This window comes from Aythya marila, assembly GCF_965140915.1.
Source record: "Aythya marila genome assembly, chromosome: 3".
NCBI lineage: Eukaryota > Metazoa > Chordata > Aves > Anseriformes > Anatidae > Aythya > Aythya marila.
In genome coordinates, this window is record NC_139044.1 from 56,028,223 (window position 1) to 56,050,499 (window position 22,277).

The 22,277-nt window shown below is 42.2% G+C and overlaps 1 protein-coding gene across 1 annotated transcript in view; it reads right to left on the reverse strand.

The window, feature by feature from the left end:
* The window catches only part of PHACTR2 (phosphatase and actin regulator 2), a 133,066-nt gene extending 113,665 nt beyond the window's left edge, over positions 1-19,401 (reverse strand). The window contains exon 1 of the mRNA XM_082756929.1: positions 19,218-19,401. Within this exon, the coding sequence (XP_082613055.1) occupies positions 19,218-19,368 (151 nt within the window). The 5' untranslated portion in view covers positions 19,369-19,401. The remainder of the gene's footprint in view (positions 1-19,217) is intronic.
* Positions 19,402-22,277: the final 2,876 nt, after the last annotated feature.

Consider the following 22,277-nt stretch of genomic DNA (forward strand, 5'->3'; position numbering starts at 1 on the left):
TTTATTGCGTTAGTTATTTTCATTGTGATCTAATAATGAATGTGTTTGCCAGAACTTACTGGAAAGCATGTGTAACAAACACAGAGCAAAACTGATATCAGCAAAGCACATCAGACAAATTGGCAAGCTGGAAGCGTGCCATATTCAGGTGTTGGGAAAATATGCATTAGTGACAATTTGCTTTTGGTGAATGAACAGACAAGATAAATATTTTTCAGCTCAGGATGCGGCTGTGTCACCATAGGCCGTACTTTCAATAGACCATGTTTGTCCAATGTGTCAGAAGAAAAATGACCCCTCACAGCTGTTTCAGGTAGTACTGCTGGTAGTTCAGCAGCTGAAGCTTTTTATCCTGAGTCAAAACCCTGACAGTGTTCTGCTGTGCACAGAGGCAGGGGGTAACTGTTGGTGATGCACCGCTGCTTAGAGGTGCATCACGATGAACTCAATGACATGTTATAAATGTTACAAATCTGGTTAAAAACTTTGGGAGCAAAAGCTACTTTGCTCAAAATCATGAGTGTCCAGGTAAGAAGGGCAGAAAGACCAGAATCTTTGACCGAGGAGGCCACAGTGAAGCCAGGGCAACTATGGAAAAACATCTCCCAAAAAATCTAGGGAGATCTTCTTCACCAAACGCCAGCTGAAAAAAAGACTGAGCTGTGAGCAATGAAACTATGCCCTGTCATTTGACTCCTGCTGTCTTCACGGACACAGAAGCCGGTGTACAAACAGATGAAGAAACCAAAGTGACTACTGTTCCTACTAACAATTCCTTCTCCTACGTGAAACAGTGTATAAGATTGCATAAAAGTTCAAAAACGGGACAAATACGCATTGCAATTTGTTTTGTGATGTTTCTTTCCTTCCTTAGCTATTACCCAAAATACCATGTTTACCGTAATACGCCTTTCACCTGGGCATCCATTCCCGGAGTGTCATGTGAGGCAGTTTAATCCTTTTTGTGGCAAACAAGCCAGTACTGTTTTCCTGGGGTGGTAATCAGACCTAAAAAGAACTCCAAAGTGACATTTGTATGGCATTGTTCCTTTTATTTTCCCCTTACAATAGCACCCACTTGCCGTTGCAATGCCTATTTGGTGCACAATCTAGGATGCTGTAATTAACTTCTGAACACAGGTCTTTATATTAAGGCATCAACAAAGGTGTAGGAGGGAAAATGATGTATCCTGCTTCATTTATTTCTAAAAATAACAAAATTTCATCAGGAACTTGCTGCTTGAATTTACCCAGAGAACATATTTAGAAATGCAGGGAAAGCTGCCCTCTTGAGAGCAATATGGAAAAGCTCATTAAAATGTTACAAAAGGTGGTTAGGCATTTTAGAGCTACACTGCCCTTCTCTTTACATTGCAGGGTGGCGAGAAGCATAATCTGCTTTGTTTCAGTGAGGAGGAGAATATTATAGAGGGACCCTGGCAAAAAGTATATTTGAAATATTCTTTTTACCTGCATTATTGATAATGTTTGAATTATTAAAATGTAATGAATTTGAAATAGCTAATTATTTCACTGCTGATACCTTTTCCTTTGTCATTGCAGTCAGTATGGACAATGGGACTACAATGGGGATTGTTTCTTCTTTTACTCCCAATTTCCCATCTTGGTTTTCAAGCACAGGTACACTGGCTTTCTATAACTCCCTTCCTTTAATTTGCTTTCTCTTTAGCAATGTGGGACTGAGGCATGATCATACACAGCCATAATCTCCCAAACCTCCTGCTCTTACTTGCCCTCTCATCCCACAGTTTTCACGTTGGAGAGTCCTGAACTCCAAGAGTTTTAATGAAAGCTTGAAATGGCATATTTCTACATGTTAACTGCTGTGTTTCTCCAAAGCATTTTTTTTCAGACTTTTTTATTCTAATCCATGTGAAACCTTACTGTTGGGCACAAATTATTTGACAGTGATTAATCTTTCAAGCTTGTTGGAATTTTACTGATGTTTTGATAATGCTTTACAAGAAAATCAGCCCAAAGAAAGACTATACCAACTAATGGAAAGCTGCATTACCCCATTGTTTGAGCTTGCGACTACTGCTTTGACTCCCAGTGTTGTCCTCTCAGGTGCTTGCATCTTTTCTGGCTTGCTAAAAGTTGCAAATTTTGCAACATTCAAATCAAAACTGAAATATTGAGTAGAACTGGGTCAAGGGCAGCCCTCCACAAGATTCTGCTTGAGATGCCCTTTTAATCTGACAGAAAACCCCTGAGAAATATTTTTGAGATTAGTTTATCAAAATGTTGTACACCCACTTCATGGAGATTACATCTAGGCCATGTTTCCTTAGCTCATCAGTAAAACACAGTCCTGTGGAGCAGTCTCAAAACCCCTTTGAAGTCAAGACATATCAAAGCAAGACACATCTAGTGTTTTCCTTCAGTAGGCTACTTAGCCCTCGAAAAGTAGAAAATTCAATGGAGTTGCCACTCATTTGGTTTCATTTATTTATCGACTGTATTGTCTTCAGTTCAACAGATCTCACTCTGGAATGTTCCTGAGATGAAATTTAGCGTGACTGGTCTCCACCTTTTGTTACAAAACACCACGCTGAGACCAGGGCACAGCCAAACAACAGTAATTTGCAGGATATCACCCTAACAAGCCACGGCTATGTGCTGAGGCAGATGCCCTAGGTCCATGCAGTGGGCTGCTGTGCCAACATGGTCATGGTTTGCCTACATGGAAACAACAACACATCCAGGTTGTTCTTAAAATAAACATGTTTGAAAAAATGCTTTGGAGAAATGCTACAGCTACCATATAGAAACATGGTGGTAAATCATGTTCCTGTCCACTCCCCCTTTCAACACACCTTTTACAAAGGAATACCAAGTCACTCACTAATACTCTTCTTTGCAGTAGAGAAGCTTTCCCCACACCCTACTTCCCCCCATCCCAACCCTTATCCCCAAACGACTAATGTTTAGTGATTATTCACTATCTACTGTCTTGATAAAGATCTATGAATGCACAGAACAAGAATTACTAGGACAAGATTTTTTTCTTGGGTTGCATCAAGTTTTTCATGAATTCATACCGCTTTTCAGTGGCAGTGATTAGCCAATTTACTACAGTTAATTTATAGCAGGAATAGCATGGCCTATTTGTTGAGCTTGAGAATTTTCCAGTACTAGGTTCTGATTAATGTACAGAAATCAATAAAAAACAGCAACACATCCTGCCCCTGAAAATCCTACAAACTAAGCATAAGAACCCATAGAGACGCCCAGCAAATACAGAGGAAGAAAACAGTGTAAATGAAGTAGTTATGATGAGCATCATAATCAGTTGGGATGATACAATCTCTCAAGCTGCTGCCACGTGGTCTACAAGATAGCCTGGCAGAGATGAAGTTGATCAAAAAAGATTGTGCTTGTCCTGCATATTTCAATGAGCCCATATCAAATAAAGGATCAATCCTGCCAATTGCTTATCCATGTGAGAAATCAGACATGCAGTCCGGTCATCCTCTGCACAGTTACACTACACCTATAATATTTCAGGAATTTAATGTTTTTAGTGACTTGGTATTCGTTTTACATACTTCGTTTGGAAAACAATGATGTTTAAAGGTAACTAAGCAAACTATGTACATGTATATATGTGTATATATATTTAACTAGACTAGTCCACAAAGAGACCGTCATATTACAAATCCAACTATCACATTTCTATTTGACGACAGAAAAGTTGGGTGCCATAGGTAAACCTTCTAATCTGCTTAGCCAGGACTTGCTGGTTCTCTGATATATGTCTGCAACAGGTTTTTATGTCCATATCAAGAATTAAATCACTTTGGCAGCATTTTGAACAGTTAACGTAAAAGGAAGTGTTCAGATAATACATCGTCCTAAGGCTGCAACAAGCAGTGAAGTAGGCCACCTTATTTATTGCATCTTTAGGTCAAGGTTATGTGTGAATCTGAAATAAGTTGGTGCATTTTTTTCAAATCAGTAAAGAAATAGCTATGCTCTTATGTCCTGACATAACAATATTCTGTTGTAAGGATAAAACTACACACTTTGTGACATGGATGGAAGTACACCATGCTTCCTCCACCAGAGTCCAGGTCATGAAGATCTCTCACCACTTTGCTCTAGCAACACAGCCTACCCCAAAGTTTTTGGAAAGCCAGCAGCAGTCCTGTCTGTTCTTGAGACACTGGAGCTGAAAAACACTAAGCACTTCTTGTGGTTGCTGTGGGGTGAGGGAATTGGGGTTCATTAGCCTTGTAAATGCTGCAATGGCTGTTTGGGGGGTGATTGGAGGTGTACGCCTGCTAGATGCTTGTACTCAAACAGAACTTGGCTAATAAGAGATATTGTAGGGGCACTTTTTTTTTTTTCCTGTTACATTAATCTGTACAACTCTATCAGAAAAGGCCAAAACTTACAGATATAATTTACTGAAATTCTGATTTTGTTTGTACTACTACAATGCCATCATTTTATAGGACATGGAGTACGTTCTATAAAATTGACTCAGTGAGAAATGACTAAGACATTTTCATGATCATTTCAGCCAATATTGAATAAATTATTGAGAGACGATTTGGTAATTTAGTAAGAGTGTTCTTTTTATGTTTCATTTGGAAAACAATAAAGCATAAGGATGTGACAAGGGGAAATGTCTTTGTTTACTTGTAGTCATATTTAGTGTTTATACTTTTGTTTCTTCTCATAGACAAAAAAAAAATCTGCAGCACATGTACTAGCATACATGAATATTTTGATGTTATCTTTGATATTTATCAATCGTATGTGAAGCACTTAACATTGCCAGGGTGTTTATCATGAAAGACAGCCTAAAAGCAAAAAACCTAGACAGGCCATCCTCCTCCAAGAATAAAGAAATAATATATATATATATATGCATATATATATATATATTTTTTTTTTTCCCTGCCATTAAATTGTTTTTAAATTGCAAATAATGAGGGATATTTCTGTTTTATGCTTCTGGGGAAGGTCATTCCAATTCCAGAATTTCTAGGCTGAGAGAAGGAATTCTTATTTTCAGTCTCTTTCAGTTAAGGGATTCTACTTCTGCCCTTACAGCTGCATACATAACCTTTAAATCTCTAGCTGGCCAGGAAAACACCAAGATGAGCAGCATCTGCTTCCATGCACAATGCCAACCGAAGTCTAAGTATGTACTTCTGAATACATTGTATAGATCCCATTGAGTTTCATTTTAGAAAAGGCTACTTCAGAGTTCAGCACGTACAAAAATTTCAGTCTGATCCTTTTTAATGGTTTCTTTTCCAGAAGACTACATAATAAATGAACAACTCAGCCTGAAAGTCTGCATTTATGAACTTGCTGTGGAGCAGGGTCGAAGCACTCTGTACGAATACTGGAAAACGTGGCTCTAATTAAAGCAGACTTCTCTCATAATGGATCAATGTCTACGTGTGCAACAGGCTTCCCACCAAGAATAATAGCTCCTGTTAGTTCCCAAACAGCACAGACAACAGACCTTGCTCACCTGCTCCTCAGCAGTTTCTTTGATGGATCAATACAGAAACCGCGAGCCTGGACCCAAAGTACAGCAGAATCAATGCTGCGAGGAGATCCCATTTCACCAGTGCAACCGATAATGCCAAGCCGGCAGCATTACCTCAGCTGAGCGAAGAGCAGATGACTGATGATAACAGTTTGTATTGTTTAAATAAATATACATTGTATTGCTTAAAAGAAAAAGATTTTTAAAAGGGGGTGCTTCAGGAAGTGTAAAACAGCGCCATGCTATCCTATCGCATTCTGGTTTTATGCCTTTAAAGACTGCTGAGTTAGCATTTAAAGACACCAAAACTAATAAAGGCTCTGCCAGGACATCCAGAAAGGCTCAGACGTGAAACAAAGCCGGCTCTGAGCGGTCTCTTAGTGCTGCCGCAGAAGGGTTTGCGCACTGACAAAAGCAAGCCCAACATTTTGAATTCTCCGCGCCGTGGGAAGGGCTGGGATCTGACATTACAACCGCCCCATCTAGCGTGCCGGCCCCATGCAGCAGCCGCCTGCTGGCCCTGCGACATCAGTCACAGGATCACAGAATTGGAGGGGCTGGAAGGGACCTCAAGAGATCATCGGTCCAACCCCCAGTTGCACACAGCTGACCCCCGGCCACCAGCCCTGCAGCTGGAGGGGTTCGATGAGCTGGAGAGGTGAAAGAGCTTTATACATTCCCTGCACAAGGAGAAATAAAAATGATCACTCCTACAAGTGAGACTCTCTTCAGTAACTTTAATGCAAACAAATTGTTTAAAAGCAACAGCCTTCTCACTCGCTGTTTTCTGTTGTAGACACAGTGCTTTCAGGCTGCTCAAAAATTCCTGAGCTGTGTACAATTTTTCTCCTCATCTCCATGGATGGGCAGTGCTGGTAAGGGTTCAGCACATCAACTCTGCTGGCCAGCACAGGCAGATGGGCTCCTGCAGTAACCAATGCCAGATGGTGAGCAATTATTTTTCCCCACTACCTCCATACTCATTGGGTATTGCAATACAACGGGTCTGGAGAATATAGATTTTCCACTGAGCAGGCACCAAGGGAGCAGAATCAAAAGGTGGCTTGCTGGGGATATAATGGAAGAGGTGGAAGAGAATAAAATGATTTTTCTAGTAAAAAAAAAAAAAAAAGTCACTTGCTCTGTTTGTGGACATAATGGATTACCAAAGAAGAGAACCAGCGCTCTCCTCAGCCCCACTCCCAGGAAGGAGAGGTGGGAGTAACTCCATGTACCACGGACATTTCCACCCTGTTCCTGTCCCTAGCAAGATAACAAGAAGCCCAAGTAGGGCTCTCATCCCACAAGAAAATTCTCTTGCATGAAGCTAGGCTGCCTGGATACCCCACATCCTCAGGTGTACCTTCATGGGGCTTTCAGAGAAAGAAGTTAGAAGTTGCTCTATAACATTACCTGTCATTAAATGGTTATATTTTCCACTTGCTCCTTGTTTATTTTCTCTTGGAAAACAATCTCCCAGTACTTAGGATGGCAAGTTTATTTTAATTATTTTAATCATTGCTAAGCCTGGGTGATCACAGGTTATCTTAATACTTCTCATGTCTATTCAAATCAGCACTTTCTCAATAGACTGGAACTGGGAAATGAAACAAAACAAAACAGCCTCCCAAAGGACTGTGGTATCAAGCTACAAGTCACCTGTCTCTGTAAAGCGTTGTGAAGGGCCCTTTTTGGGACAAAAGCTGCAGCAATATATTTCATCCTGAGCCACAGCCCCTTGAAGACGACAGAAGTGCGAGCCGCAAGTTTACAGACGTGAATCAGGCCTCCAGAAACATGAGGACGACCTACAAAGCATATTATAATTTAATTAAAAAATAAAATAAAATAAAATAAAATAAAATAAAATAAAATAAAATAAAATAAAATAAAATAAAATAAAATAAAATAAAATAAAATAAAAAGTAGATTTCTATGTTTCTTTCTTCTAATTTCTGAATGCCCAAGCATGACAGGCTCATATTTTCAGAAGTTTTCTGCACCAAAGAAGCCCAGCAGCCACTGAAAACAACAGAGGAGACAACAGAGCCCAACCAAAACAGCAGTAAACTCTGGTAAGTCTTAATGAAATCTCAAGACCAGAAACTCAGCTTTAGCTTTCGGCAGCAGCGTCCTGCTGGGTACGAGGAGGCGGCTGTGCAGTGGCTGAAGGCGGGCAGTGGGTGGGTGGGTGGCAGCCTCAGCGAAGGCTTGGCTGGGGCAGGCTGGCGTGCAGCCACCGCCCGAGCTGCATGCTCCTGAGAGGAGTGCTCTCTGCTAAAAGCAGAGAGTCTTCTTTTCTCAAAGCCAGTGCATTAGCTGAGGGATCAAAATGTCCATGTATCCTACCAATGCTACACAGAGTACACTGCAATCAGAGGAAGAACATCGGCACAGGCTGGAGGGGGGGAAAGGAAGCAGGTGCTCAGCCTTTTCTCTGACAGTAGCAGCCTAAAAGCACAGTGACCAAAACCTGCCGCCCCGCTGGGAGCAAGGGGCCATGTGGCAGCCTACAGCCTTTCTCTTGCAGGTGCCTGGTCAGTACCAACAGAGTCCTTCCTCATCTGTGATACATACTTGTATTTTCTAGCAAGGCCCTACCAGCCTGGCAGCTCGATGTTTACACTTCAGTCACTTAGACAAATGGCATTTAAATGAACTGGGCTGAACTGAAGGTGGTTAATTACATTCTTCACATAAGCACACATCATCATACCAAGAAACTATCAATGACTACGGACAGGGCGTGCCTAGTGCACTCTTATTCCTTGCATATCCTGAGTTCTCAACAGAGGAACCCACACTGCAATTCTACATATAAAATATTTTCCTCTACTAAAAAACACCCTGCAGGTGGGTATCAAACTTTTTCAATGCCATTATCCATGCAACTCAAGCTATGTTCAGTGCTGTTCTGAAATTCCTGGGCTCAGAGCAGTAAGCTTTGGGAAACTGCACTCTTCAGAGCAGCACCAAGGGAAGACATGCCATTAGGAGACAAGCAAGGAATTTGGGTGCCCTGAAACACCCCAGCCTTTGCTACAGGAGTCCTCAGTGCCACAGTGAATAGTGCAGACATCTGGCATCTAGCAAATGCGAAGGAAACTAGCTTCTGATTTCTCCTCAACACAATTACTACACTGGCCAAATCACTTCCATAGTAATCCCAAATTGCCTCCAAACATGAAAGCTATTGCGGCAACAACTCTGTTTCAAGAAGATTAAGCTCCTATGAAAAAAAATGGAGATTAGGCCTATTGGAAGGTATGCATATTTTGATAGCTTTTATTGACATATAAAAGGATTAGTATCAGAAACAAATAGTTTCTGATGTATTTCTGCATGCATTTTTCAAACTCATATCCTTTTTATAAATGTGCATAATCTGGAGCATCTAATCCCGAGTCTGAGGCAGATGCATACCTGCCATTTACAGAGCTCTTTCTGGGTTTTGTCTCCCTCATTGTTATGATAATCAGTGTTTGTACAAAAACATTTTGCATCAAATCTCATTTACTTCATGTGTAATATGTACAAAGTTTAGTTTTCTGGGGCTGAAGCAGAAGTATGAAGTTACTTGACATCAAGTCTTTAAAATTAGTGATGGGTTTAGAAGACAGACAAAATTTATTCAATGGACTTCTCACTGCCAAGATCCTATTGACTAGAATTCATCTAAACATCTAAATATCTAAATATCCATCTAACTTCATGTAAATGTATGTTTATCTTAATCATAGGGTAAAGGTGAGTGTAACACAATTCTTCAAAGTACAGAGGGATTTCTTTTGGTTTTGCCCATTCCCTTTTCTCTTCTTATTGTCAGCTATTTCTCAGCTGCTCCAGAAGATTTCTTCCCTTTTCATTTGCTTCCCTTGGCCTTTCCCTGGAGGTGGAGAGGACACTCTGCTACAGATGGGAAGACACAGATGTGGATCTTCCACCCAGCCAAAACCCAAGATTCGTCTTTACCTCCTTTGCCTCCTGTGTAGTTGGCCTAAACACATAACAACAACAAACAAACAAACAAACAAACAAACAAATAACACCACAACTGCAAAAGATCCTGTTTCTTGCCAGTGCAGAGCTGTTTCTTTCCACATCCTTTTCAGCATGTTTGCAGTTCTGACTCTGAGTGCCTCCAGCAGGGTGGCTTTCCCTGGTTCTCCCAGGAGACTATTCCGCATCCCAATAAATCCCACTCCCAAGAAAACTATTTTCTACATGTCCCTGTCTGTGTTAACACCGTTTTGCCAGTCTTGGCCTAGAACTAGGGCAACCAGAATTTTCTTCCCCACAGAGTTTATGAAACAATGCAATAAAGTTGCAAAATCTGTGTGCTCCGCTTACTTGACAGGAATTTATGTGATACCAGCTTGTGTGCTTCTTGCAATAGAAGATTTCTAGTTTTAAAAAATGATAACTTCTCCACCAGAGTGCAAAAACATCCCAAACAGACAATATAATTACAAACTCTATGGAATACATAAGAAAAAATAGGAAAGAAGCTCTTTCTATATACTACTGACACTGAGACCTATACTGACAGGTCTTTCTTGCCCCAAATTCAGCAGACCCATTACAGACATTACATTTTCAGCACTCCCTCTGTCAGAGATGCTTCCTCTGCCTTTTCAAGACACTGGCAACTGTGCAATTTTAGACACTTTAAAAGTGGCTTTGTTTGCATTTTACTTAATCCAGCGGGAGTTGGGAGCAGCAACGAGCTTGCTATCTCAGGATCGTGTGCCACCCCACCACCCAAGGACGGGTGAAGTTGCAGAGCTGCCGCCTCCTGGCGCTGCCCCACGGCCAGAGGCCGGTGCTGGGCATCCCCATGGGAGCTGCAAGGGGAGGAACTTTCTTCCAGGCTCTGGGGATGGTCAGGAGAGCTCTTTGACACAGAGCCAAAAAAGAGCTTGCAGCACGTCCGAAGCCCTGAGCTCACCCCAAGGTCTGTCAGCCTGATAGCTGAAATAAAATAATTTATGCTGTTGTATTCCTCCAGGCCTGGCTGACTCTGCACAACAAGGCTGTAGCTTTCTGTCAGACCACTAAATGCACAAACTATTGTACAACATGGTCTTTTGGAGGTTGGTTGTTACTCTCAGATATGTGGCAGCTGGGGGAAAGGAAACCTCTTTGGCAGAAATATTCCCCTCTCTGGAGAGCTGTTTCAGAAACCTGCTATATTCCTTTTTCAGAACTGCTCCTGCCCTTCCTCTCACAATTTAACTCATTGTGCTAGCTAGATAGACTTGGCTGAAAAAGCAGATTCTGCTTTGAACTGCATTAGAAGGCACTGGCCTTCTTCTTTAAGGATAAATATATCAATATGTACTAAAAGCTCTATTAGAGTTTAAAAATATGTTTGTCTTTGTATCCTAGAGAAAAACCTACCGTACCATATACCCTGTGATAAACATCTATGCCACACAGTGAAATGGGTGCTGCTAGCTTGTGAGCTACAAGCACCTACACAATCACATGTTGACTTGCTCACCATGTGAAGGTCCTTTTGGACAAATTCCAAGTTCATTAGGTAAATAACAGAAAACTCTGAAAAGGAATGAATCAGTCCTTTGGAAAATTTTCTCCAAAATGATTTTTGCTATTTGCAGATCAGAAACCATTGTTTATCTCTCAAATTCCAAAGAATATGACAAAACTCATAGCAGATGTGCCTCCAAAGACTTAAATAGCTGGGTAGCTGGGTGGCAGCATATTTTTTATATTTGCCATCCACTGAAATAAACATCATGTGAAATATTGCCATTCAGTTTTGTTTGCAGCAAGGCATAACAGGAAGATACCATTTAAAAAAAAAAAAAAAAAAAAGGTTCAGGACTCCAAATTCAAAAGGATGGAAGAGGGATGCTGTATCCCTGAGGATCTGTAAATCTACCTCTCTGCTCACTCCTAAGAACAGAATTGGGAGTCTATTCAGAGAAACACCATAAAACTGCAGCCCAAGTAATGAAAGCAGCACACCATGCTCCATCCCTGGGGCTGGAGCAGTTAATGTCATGTGTTGGGATGTTCTCAGGACTGCCACTCGTCTGCTATGGATTACACTTGTGCCAGTTGTGTAAGCATAAGGACATGTTTCAAATCCAAGCACTCTGATCTTGTCCAAACTGCTCTTAATCAGAAAATAAAATCAGAATTATGCCTTGCAGACATGGCCTTTTCACTCTTTGCTTTGGTAGTACACATCTTTTTTTTCAGACTAAAAATAACCATCATTTCAACAGTGGTTTAAACCACTAACATTAGCTGTCAACAATGACACTAGGCAAGAGTGGAAATAAATAAATTAAAAAAAAAAAAAAAGAAAGAAAAAGATGACTGCTAATTATCTGTTCACTCACAAAGTTTAAACATAGCTGCCCCTGACTGCACACAAAGAAGGCCTACAATTAGGACATGTTCAACTACAAATGTACCACAACCCCTTTTTTTCCTCTGCTTGTAGATGATACAAAACAATACCTCAACACCAACTCCAGTCAGTGCCTGTAATTTTCTTGAGTATTGGGTATATTAGTCACAGATGTATCTTAAAGGCTGTGCTTCTCCACCAAAAATGGAAAAGAAAAAATGTGCACTTGGGGGGGGGGGTACCTTTGTTCAGCATGCTCCCTAGGTTCTGGAGCCATGAAATCCTGAAATTTCTTACTCCTTTAAGACAGCATTTTAACCTTTAAAAAAAATGTTATCTACTAATTTGGTCATAACAAAATAAAGTGGCACTGATCCGTGTTCCCTGTGCAGGTGGATGGGGTACATGAAATTGCCATAGTGAAATTTCTGTGCCAGGAAAATTCTGACACTTCTCTGCTGCTTTTGTTCCTATTCCTGCTCCCCAAATCAGAAGGAAAAAAAAATATATTGAGTTTTCATATGATGAAACTTTCTAAAAATTGCAGAATGATTTTCTGAAGTGACAAGTTAACATTTTCAAACTTTGTCAAGTATTTCTCCTGAAAAATACAGAAATGTTATTGATATCAGAATTGTTATTGATATCAGAATTGTTTAGACAAAAAAAAAGGGGGGGGGGGGAGGGAGGGGGAGATTTTTACAAGACTTTATTCCAAGAGAATACATTTTTATTGAAAATATAATTGCAAAGACTTTAAAAAACTTTAAATAATTTTATTGAAAATATATTTGCAAAGACTTTAAAAAAAACTTTAAATAATGAGAGGATTGTGCCAGAGTTCAGCCTTTTCACTGGGGCTTTGGGCAACCTGGTCTGGTGGGAGGTGTCCCTGCCCATGGCAGGGGATTGGAACTCGTGGGCTTTAAGGTCCCTTCCAACCCAAACCAGTCTGTGATTCTGTGATACTATAAGACTGTGCAAACGTTAAAAAATATGGGGCAAGCTGTAAAATACAGTTAATTAAAAATAACCATTCAATGCTATATATTCTGAAAAAATAAAGCTTTTAGGGAAAATATGACAACTATTTTAATGAGTATTCATGTTCACACAGTGTTTTAGCATTTGAACAGCAGTCACATTGCCATCACTGGCAGAACACTTCCTCTTCTTCACTTGCCTCTCAGCCCCCAGTGTTTTGGCTGAGTATTTCTCTGAATACAGCAAAGTGGTTTTAACACAAGAAATAACACAAGAAATGGGAAGGGCAATCTAGTCTCTGCCAGAAATATACAAGAAAAATAAGAAAGAAGAGGAGATAGAAAAATATCTTACCACTGAAGCTGTCAGTGGTTTAAGCTGCTCCTTAGCCACACTTCTTACAAAATACTCTACTTGAGAGCAAGGCTGACTTGCGTTTTATCATCTGTGAGTTAATGAAGGCTATATTAAAGTCCTTGATACTGATAAACCTTACCAATATTTCACTGTTTCAGCCTTTTAAAACTCAAAAATCTCACTAACGTTGATGGCACTCGGAATTCATACAACACCACGTATTATTAAAAGTCCACTTCTGCCTCAAAACTGTGCAACGAGGAACAACTTTTCTCATCTGACTATGCAGGGAAGTGTTGTCTTCTTATAAATTCTGCTTGTGTTTCAGGAATACCACGATGCTTTCCACGTGAGTGAAAAGCAAGAGCTTCTCTTGTACTGGTTTTTAAGACTAACAATTTTAAGACTTTTTTTTTTTTTTTTAAAGTAATTACAAACTCAAAACAAAATCAGGATTTCCTATTTTTTTCTCAGTATTTTTTATTTTGTTCCACTTGCTTTGTACCTGGGAAAAACTTTGGCATCTGTTAAAAATAACAACTTACTAGGTAAAATTTTAGTTTTCTGTTAGAATATATTCAGTGAGAACCACTAAAAAATTCAGAGGCAAGACTAATACCAACGTTAGTTAAAAATGAAATCCTACAGGGTTTCTGACACCGAGAAATTCCCACATCAAAAAATTCCCACATCCCATGCTGGGAGAGGGCAAGAAAGCTACATGGTATACAATAACGATGGATTTGACTGATGAAACAGTTAGGTTCTAGAAACATTTTTTTTTATTTTTTTTTTTTAGTTTATTTTTTCAGAACAGATTATTTGCATTCAGCTAAAGGAGTACAAATTCTTCTTCAGCCACTTAATAACTTCAGGCTGCTGACTTGAAGTGAGATCTGATACTAAATGGTTACTTGCTAGAAGCCACACATCAGCAGGAAGTGCTAAATACCAAAAGGGCCTTCAGAAACTAAAGCACACACAGTGGCAAAATGCTGAACAGATCACAGAGTGAGCCACTGATCTCTTGCTGCAAAAGACACATTCAATCACACGCTGCAAGTGTTTGCAATCTAATCTCTACTTAGCCAACCACAGTGGTTATTGCCACATTTAGAAAATACTCTTTTTTTTATCCAAACCAAGTCTGAATATTTGGTTGCAAAGTTGCTTTTCCAGAAACTGTGTCATATGTAAATGTCATATTATAAATTGTTGAGTTAATCTGAGCTCATATCATGAATTTACTCTTGTTATCCTGCAGGAGCTGCTGTGGAATAATGTCTTTTAGTCCAGTATAAAACAGGCAGATTCTTCATTGCATAATGTTTAATTATTCCTGGATTTTTCCTCAGCATGGTTTGGAAACTACAAGTTATAAGAATGACAGGGATCAGATTTAATCAGATGATGGCCTAAGCAGGTTTCCAGTTTATTACAAAGAAGTAGATGCTCCAATTGTATAAGTACAGGTTAAATTGCATGTGCTTGTGATTGCTGCCTATTCCTGACAGCTCAAATTTCCAAATTGGTGGGAAAATATCAATGTGGATTTAGGGAAATGACACAGTCCAGTCACAGGTGCTGAGTTTAGACTCTGAATCACAAGGCTGATGATTCCTCTTTACTTTGACTATAGTTTTCTATCTTGAATTATCTGCCTTATCTTGCAAAACTCTGTAGTTTGATTTATGCTGTAAAAAATCCAATGGAGAAATATGTTTTCCCCAACTTCTGTATTTTCATATAATGTACCAAAACGATATGCTTTAGTTGTGAGTATACTTCCACATCATGAGGCTGTGCCCCCCTTCACCCCTGTGTGCTAAGTGAAAGACACAGTCTTCCTAACAGCCCTCCCAAAGCACATCTGATGCCTTCTTTACAAACACTGAGCTCCATTCCCATTGACCTTGGTAGGACTCTTGCTTGGTGTACATGGCGATAAGATCCAAGAAGATGTGAGCTGTAGTCATTCTGGCAAATATTTGTACAAACACAAAGAAATACAGGCAAACATAAACAGCTACGTACCCACTTGCCCATAAGTTACCTTTTTCCCTAGGTTTTATGCACCAGATAGCCAGGCCGACATCTAAAATAAGAGTTTTTTGGGGTTTCACTCTTGCTAGATGCTAAAATATCTCCAGTTGTCAAAAGTATTTTATTTCTTTTGTATCAACCAAAACCTTTGTACTTTAAGAAGAGAATCTGAAATTTGCAATATGGAGTGCTCTGTTTATGGGAAGCTACAATATGTCCAAAATTCATCAATTTCCTTCCCATCCAGCATCAGCCACTCTGATGTTCTGGTGATGGCATGAAGGGGGTGATTTTAAGCCACCTCTTCACCCACCCTCTTCTGGGGCAGCAGAAAGAGCAATCCTAGCTGTTACTCATTATCATTTTGAGTAAGCTAATGTGCAAATGACCACTTTGCTACCCCAATATTCCCAGGATAAACCTGGGATGCATGAATTTTGAGTCAGGACTGTCATTTTCACTCAGCCTTTCACCTGAAAGGTGTGCATCTGATGTATGGCCTGATATAATTCCTGTCTGAATTCTTGGGTAGTTTTTTTTTTTTTTTCATCTGTCATCAGAAAGACAGGAAAAAAGGAACTGGAAACAAGCATTAGGAGCTCACCTCTCTGTCTGAAAGGTGCACTTCTTAGCAGTGAAACAAATTATCCGACATGTCTACTTCTTGCTAAAGAGTAAACCTCAAGAGGAACTGCAACAATATGACAGTGTCAATCGCACAAAGTACACTAAATGGAGTGGAGAAATGTGTTTTTTTTTTGACTTCTGGTCTGAGAAGTAAAGTTCCCTTTTCATGAAGACGCACCTCACCACAAACCTCACCACCTTCTGAATAAAATGCAAGACTCTGTGCTTCAGGCTGTACAGCAAAACCCACAACAAGAGAGCAAACCAAAAACTGCCTACGTGGACATGCAGATAAAGAATGGGCATGGCTAGGTGTTGGCTGTGTGCTGTAGCAGCTGGGGTTTGAGCATAAAACCTGTCACGAACTGCACTGCAGGCAGCTGACACAAAACAGAGGCATCCCCCTCCGCCTGGGGCCTGGGTCCCAGCACTCGGACTCAGAGCTGCCCTTGGCCCCACAGCCACCAAACCTGGGTTTTGAATAACTTCTGAGCACACATTTGAATAGAGTCTGCATTTCAAATGTAGTTCAGTCCCCTCTGCGCTGGGCAAATCAAGAAAACCAGCTAATGTGACCTGCCATCAGCTGGGTTGCAGTCTAGTCGCTCAATGTGGAAGGCTGCCTAAGGGTACGCAACCCAAGCAGGGGTCTTGGAGTGGCACCAACACTGCTCTGAAACTTTAGGAGAGCATCTTTTCTTCACCAATCTCCTCGAGATGCTCTTACAGCCCCTTGTTAGGCAGGGTGTGCCAAGATGCTTAAATGATTCACAGCGATGCCCTCCACAGAGACTATGAACTTGTATGACATTAAACCTTTTCGGGTACAGATCAAAGCCTAGGTTGTGCTGCCCTTACTCATGCCAAGGATGACTTTTTTCTTCCCAGGGTTGCACCAGAAAAAGTGTTTGAAGGTAAAGGTTAGGCCTGACACAACAGTGGGTGATGTGATGCAACCCAGAGAGGGAAAGTAAGTAAACCTCTACTGCTAACCCTAACTGAAAAGGCCAGCTTTAAGAAGTAGGGGGAACTTGAAAATTTATTATCCTCACTAACTGGACTGTGGCTGATGAAGTGAGATTCTGTACGGTGATACCAGGAAGTTGCTGCTTTCAGCACATGCTAGCAGCAGAGGAAGGAGGGGGGGTAAGAAAGCAAAGGCAGCACAAGCATTGGGAGAACCTCATCAGACTCACTGTGCTAATGAGATATGTGCAGTTCTGACCTGGAATAACAGGCAGGTGGATTTCACAAACTACTGCCAAATCTGCTTTTAGAAAGGATGATGTGTTTTCCTTAACTAGAAGGGTCTCTACAGATACCATCTCTTGACAGACCCTGCACTGATAGCGGTGGGTTGGGAGGTGGCAAAATGATGGTGTGAATCATTGGCAGGTACCAACCCATCACGCTGGGAGTGTGAGGAGACAAAATCATCTTCCCAACGCAACCAGAGTCAGAATCTAGAAATTTTAAAAAGAAAAAAGAAAGAAAAAAAGAAAGCACACAACAGAAACTGCAACTTGTGACTAACAGCTGGAGCTGAACTACTCTAGGAACAGGCAGTAAGCAAACATTTTGCAGGTTATTTTAGATGCAAGTTGTTCTTTTCTAAATGGGGCAGCTACAGCACAGGTAACATCTGATGTAAATGTGTGACCTACTTTAAATTAATCAAATGATGCAGCCAGAGAAAGAAGTAGAAGCAATAATAATAAGGCAGTTCATACGGTTCCCCTAAGTGCTTCACATTTCTGTCCCCATTACGGTTGCTCTCCAGGTTAGTGGGGGAATGCAAAAGCAGGTTATTTTAATGGCATCTCTGTACAAAAACTATTCTCTGACCACCACGTTAAAAATTAAACGGCTTTCAATCTTTAATGTGTGCTTTCCTTTTTACAGGGCAAATCAACAGTTGTGTGCCAGCACATAAGTATTTTTTTTGTGCCCAATGAGCAGCCAGAAGGATATACAGGAAGCAGCGATGGAGAAAATGTAGAATGAAAGAAGAGATTTTGAAAAAATTAAAAACAGAGAAAGCAACACTTGTCACTAGCTGGCAGGAAGCACATCCTCAAAATTAAAAGAAAAAAAAAATCTAGTAGGGCAACAGGGAGACCTAAATTTTCTGTTTGAGAAAACTATGAATTACAACACATCTTTGGAAACACCACCATTTTTACCTCTACTGGATTTACCATTCTCATTTAAAGCACCCAGCTCATTGCTAGTAGTCTTTGAAGTTAAGCTGACAACAAATGCATGCTAACACTGACATAGGCTCAGCCCTGTCCACCTGTGTGACGATCCCTCTGCGTCCAGGTTAAAACATCTCGTGTACACATCGAGCTGGAGGGTGTTGTTCATGCAGCGCTCTTCCAGATGAAACGCCTTACACCTAAAAGTGGTCCTTTCTGGTTTGGTCACACTGCTGACACTTCCTCCCTCCCCATGCCCCACGTGTGCTTGAATGCAAATTGTGTAGAAAAACATAAAAATGTAAAGCAGAAAATGATGCAGAAGATGGCACGTACGCTTCTTTTTGTTTGCAGCCTCTGGCCCTGTGAGTTGAATCTGCTACAGGCTCCTTGCACTTACCTGGCTATTGCAAGCCTCCCTCCCTCTCTACTCCTCAGGTACCCTTATACTTGAGCTTCCCCAGGCAAATGGTGTGCTTTGTCTTAATGCCCCCTGAGGAGCAAATGTGCAAGGTGCAGACCCAACCACACACCATGCTGTCCAGATGATGCTGTGGCACAGGAGGTCCCTGCGTGCTCTGGGGCTCTTACTGAGCTGCTCTGCCTCGCTCACACACAGCCTTGGTGGTGATGGGGATCACAGGTACCTCTGTGCAACGGTGCGTGAGCCCATCCAAAATATCCGCAGCACCAGGGACACGTGCTCACAATCTGGTTTTAGTCAGCAGGGCAGTGCTGATCTGTAACCGGGCAAGCACACGTTTCCAAAATGTGAGACCAGAATTTCATTTTCCTTAATACCCAACCTGAGGAAACAGCCTGAGCAAAGAACAGCCTTTACCAAGTATGCATTGATTTTACTTCGGCCACTTTTAAATATCCACGCTGTGAAGTAGGGTCCTCGCTTCCTCTCGTTCACAGAGCAGAGTTGCTCCTAGTGCTGCAGGAAGCCTGCTTGGCCTCACAGGGCCAGCTTCCAACCCCACATCGCCAAAACGAGCAGGAGGAGCAAAGGACCAGGACGACCCCCGCGCTGGGGGTCCGGGCAGCCTGTGCGCTGCCTCCCCCCGCTCCCTCGCCCCCTGCACCCCCTTACCTGAGCCGCCCACGTTGGACCTGAGCAGGCAGCTCCTCCGGGAGGAGGAGAAGGACGAGATGTCGCTCTGGGAGCGGCCGCGGGGACCGGGCAAGGGCCAGGCGGGATGCGGCTCCCCCGCTCCGGTCCCCGGCCGCCCGGCCATCGCCATCGGGGAGCCGAGAGAAGGAGGGAGGCGAGGGAGAGCCCGGAGGGGAGGGCAGAGGGAAAGTTTGCAGAGGAAGAGCCGCCCCTCGGCTCCGACCGCCCCGCCGCGGAGCCGCCCCGCCGCGAGGGCGATGGGGTTTTTTGGGGGGTGAGCGATTTCGGAGAGGCTGCCAGCATCCAGCCCCCGTGGTACCGCGGGGGGAGAAGAGCCCCAGGGGGATGCAGAAGAGCCGGGAGGGTGCAGAGGAACGGAGGGAGGGGACGCGGGGGAACCCCCCCCTATAGCCGCGATGAGTCAAACACACACCCCGGCTCTCCGGCAGTGCTGTAGGGACAAGTTTGCAGCCCCACAGCTCAACTTTTTTTGCCCAGCAGGCTGGGAAGCTTTTCGTCTGAGAAGCAGGATCCACGTTCAGCTCGGTGCAAAGGGAAGCCGAGCCCTGCGGTTTCCATTCTTTGTTTGTTTGTCTCGCAGACATACTTTGCGAACGCGGTTCAACGTCAGAGGAATGGTTCCACTGCTTTTGCTGGGCAAGTGAGTTCACATCCTGCCCTGAAGAAAACCCGAAGTTTTATTAATAGCAAAGATCAACAGGGCATTTAAAACATTTTAATGTTTTTAACCCAGCCACTCTCAGATAACCCACTATCCAGTGCAAGGTCCCATTCAGACCACATGAAAACACCCTCACATCTATCCTCGCCAGGTCTGAACCAAATCCTATCAGGTCTGAAATGCACCCACGTCTGTTCATTTTCTGTCTTCTGCTTCCCGCTCAGGAACCAGGCCCTCCTTGCAATGCCAAACCCTCACAGCTCCCCAGGTGCGTTCGTTTTGCAGCCTTCCCAGCAGTCACACCACTCGCCTTTCTCCGAGCAAGTGATCCCGTACACGAGGCTCACATGTCGGCAATTAGGCAGGTCTTTTTTGCTCAGCACCTCCCAGGGGACTGCTTCCATTAGTTCCTCTCCTCCTCTCCCATCTGCAGACAGCTTTCTCAGTAGATCTGTGCTGGGAGAGGCAGGGAGCTCCATGTTTGCAGACCTTCCTGTGTGGGGCCAGGTTACTCCAGCATTGCGCAGGAAAAATTGTGTTTAGAAAGCTTCCTGCAAAGTCACGGACACCGGTCCTGCACTATTCACCAAGTCTAATAACATGTTGTTTTCATGATTTTACAGCTTGCATTGTTACAGGTGTGGCTGTGTACTGAGGACCTTTTCTCTCACAGGAGGAGTCAACATGTGTGGGCTGGTGACATTTTCTGAACCTGTTTAAGACTTAATCGGAAGTGTACTCATAACTTCTATTTACCATTTTCTACCTTTGTTTTTTTAATTCAAAGGATGTGAGAAAGGTCATTAAACAAAATATACAGTTCATGCTTTACATCTCACTAAAGTCAATAGTTCACTGATGGTGGTGAGCTTTGAGTGAGACTTTTTTTTTTTTTTTTTTTTTGATTATTTTTCCTTCAAAGTATTTTGGGCCACAGAGCAATTGTAATGTTGTCGTGCTGTAAAGAATAAGCTTCAGAGTCTACTTCAAAACTCCCACGTTAAGGAGCCACTCCATATCTAATCCTTTATTGTTGGCAGCAATGAAAAAGAAAGGTTGCAGAATATGAAGAAATCTAAAGATAAACTAGAAAAGATACCATAGCAAGAGGTCAAAGGTGCTTAAGGGTTTCTTTTCAGAAGCAAAATGACATCTAAAGAAACGAAGGTAAAAGAAGACCCAGAGAAAGTAGGTCAGCATTGAATATGAAGAGGCAGAAGATGAAAAAAAATAAAATAAAATAAAATAAAACTAAGGGCTCCTAAGTGTGATATCAAAGTGCACTTGTAGATCAGAGTAATGTGAATGATCAGTCAGAAAAAATGATATTGTGAAAGTAAAAATGTTTTTTTATCAGCCTCTATCATAGAGGTATATAACTGAGAACGCTGCCCTCCTCCCTTCATCAAAAAAAAAGAAGGTACTTAAGGTACTTCCCTTTTTTACACAGCCCTTTAAATAATTTTGGATGCAATGTAACAGCTGTGGTTAACGGCTCTGGAAACTGAAGTTCCATTTCCCTAGATCAGGAAAAGCCCTAGCAGTATACATCTTTCAGACGTCGAGAAAGATTAATTTAGTTGACTGCTCATTTATTTATTTACTTATTTATTAACTGTTCTGATGAGATTGCCAAAGAAATTGTCACTCGTTGTGATGATTTTGGAAAGCTGTTATTTGATGATTAAGCCAAATTGTTTCACAAAGGCCGTCCAGTGGCCACTAGGGCCTGATGAAAACATATGCAATTCAGGCATCAGAGAGTGGAGAACCATTAGCCTGGGCAAAAATGATGCTGGAAAAAGCATGTCTTAAAGATGGTGCCTGCAACCCATGATCTGCTGCACAAGAGCTTCACCTTCTGAGGTGAGTGTGGTGGTTTTACTCAGGCGGGCAGCTGAGCTCCACCACAACTGCTTTCTCACTCCTCAAGAGGAAAGGGGGAGAAAATATGATGGAAAGGGCTCAAGGGTTGAGATAAGGACAGGGAAATCACTCAACAGTTATTGGCATGGGCAAAACAAACTCAGTGTAGGGAGATTAGAGAAATTCATTACCTTTTTTAGTAGAATGGAAGCTGCAGTCAGTCTATAGCACTTTGCCTCCACTGCTCCTTCACAGTCACTCTGCCCCTGCTCCCTGTGGGGTCCCTCCCATGGGATGCCGTCCTTCCCCAACTGAGCCTGCTGGGGCTGCCCACAGGCAGCAGCTCTCCAAGCACTGCTCCCACACGGCTCCATCCCACGGGGTCCATCCCCCAGGAGCAAACTGCTCCAGCACGGGGCCCCCACAGGTGGGCAGCAGCTATCCCCCCGAGCCCTGCTCCTGCGAGGGCTCTCCATGGGCCGCAGCCTCCT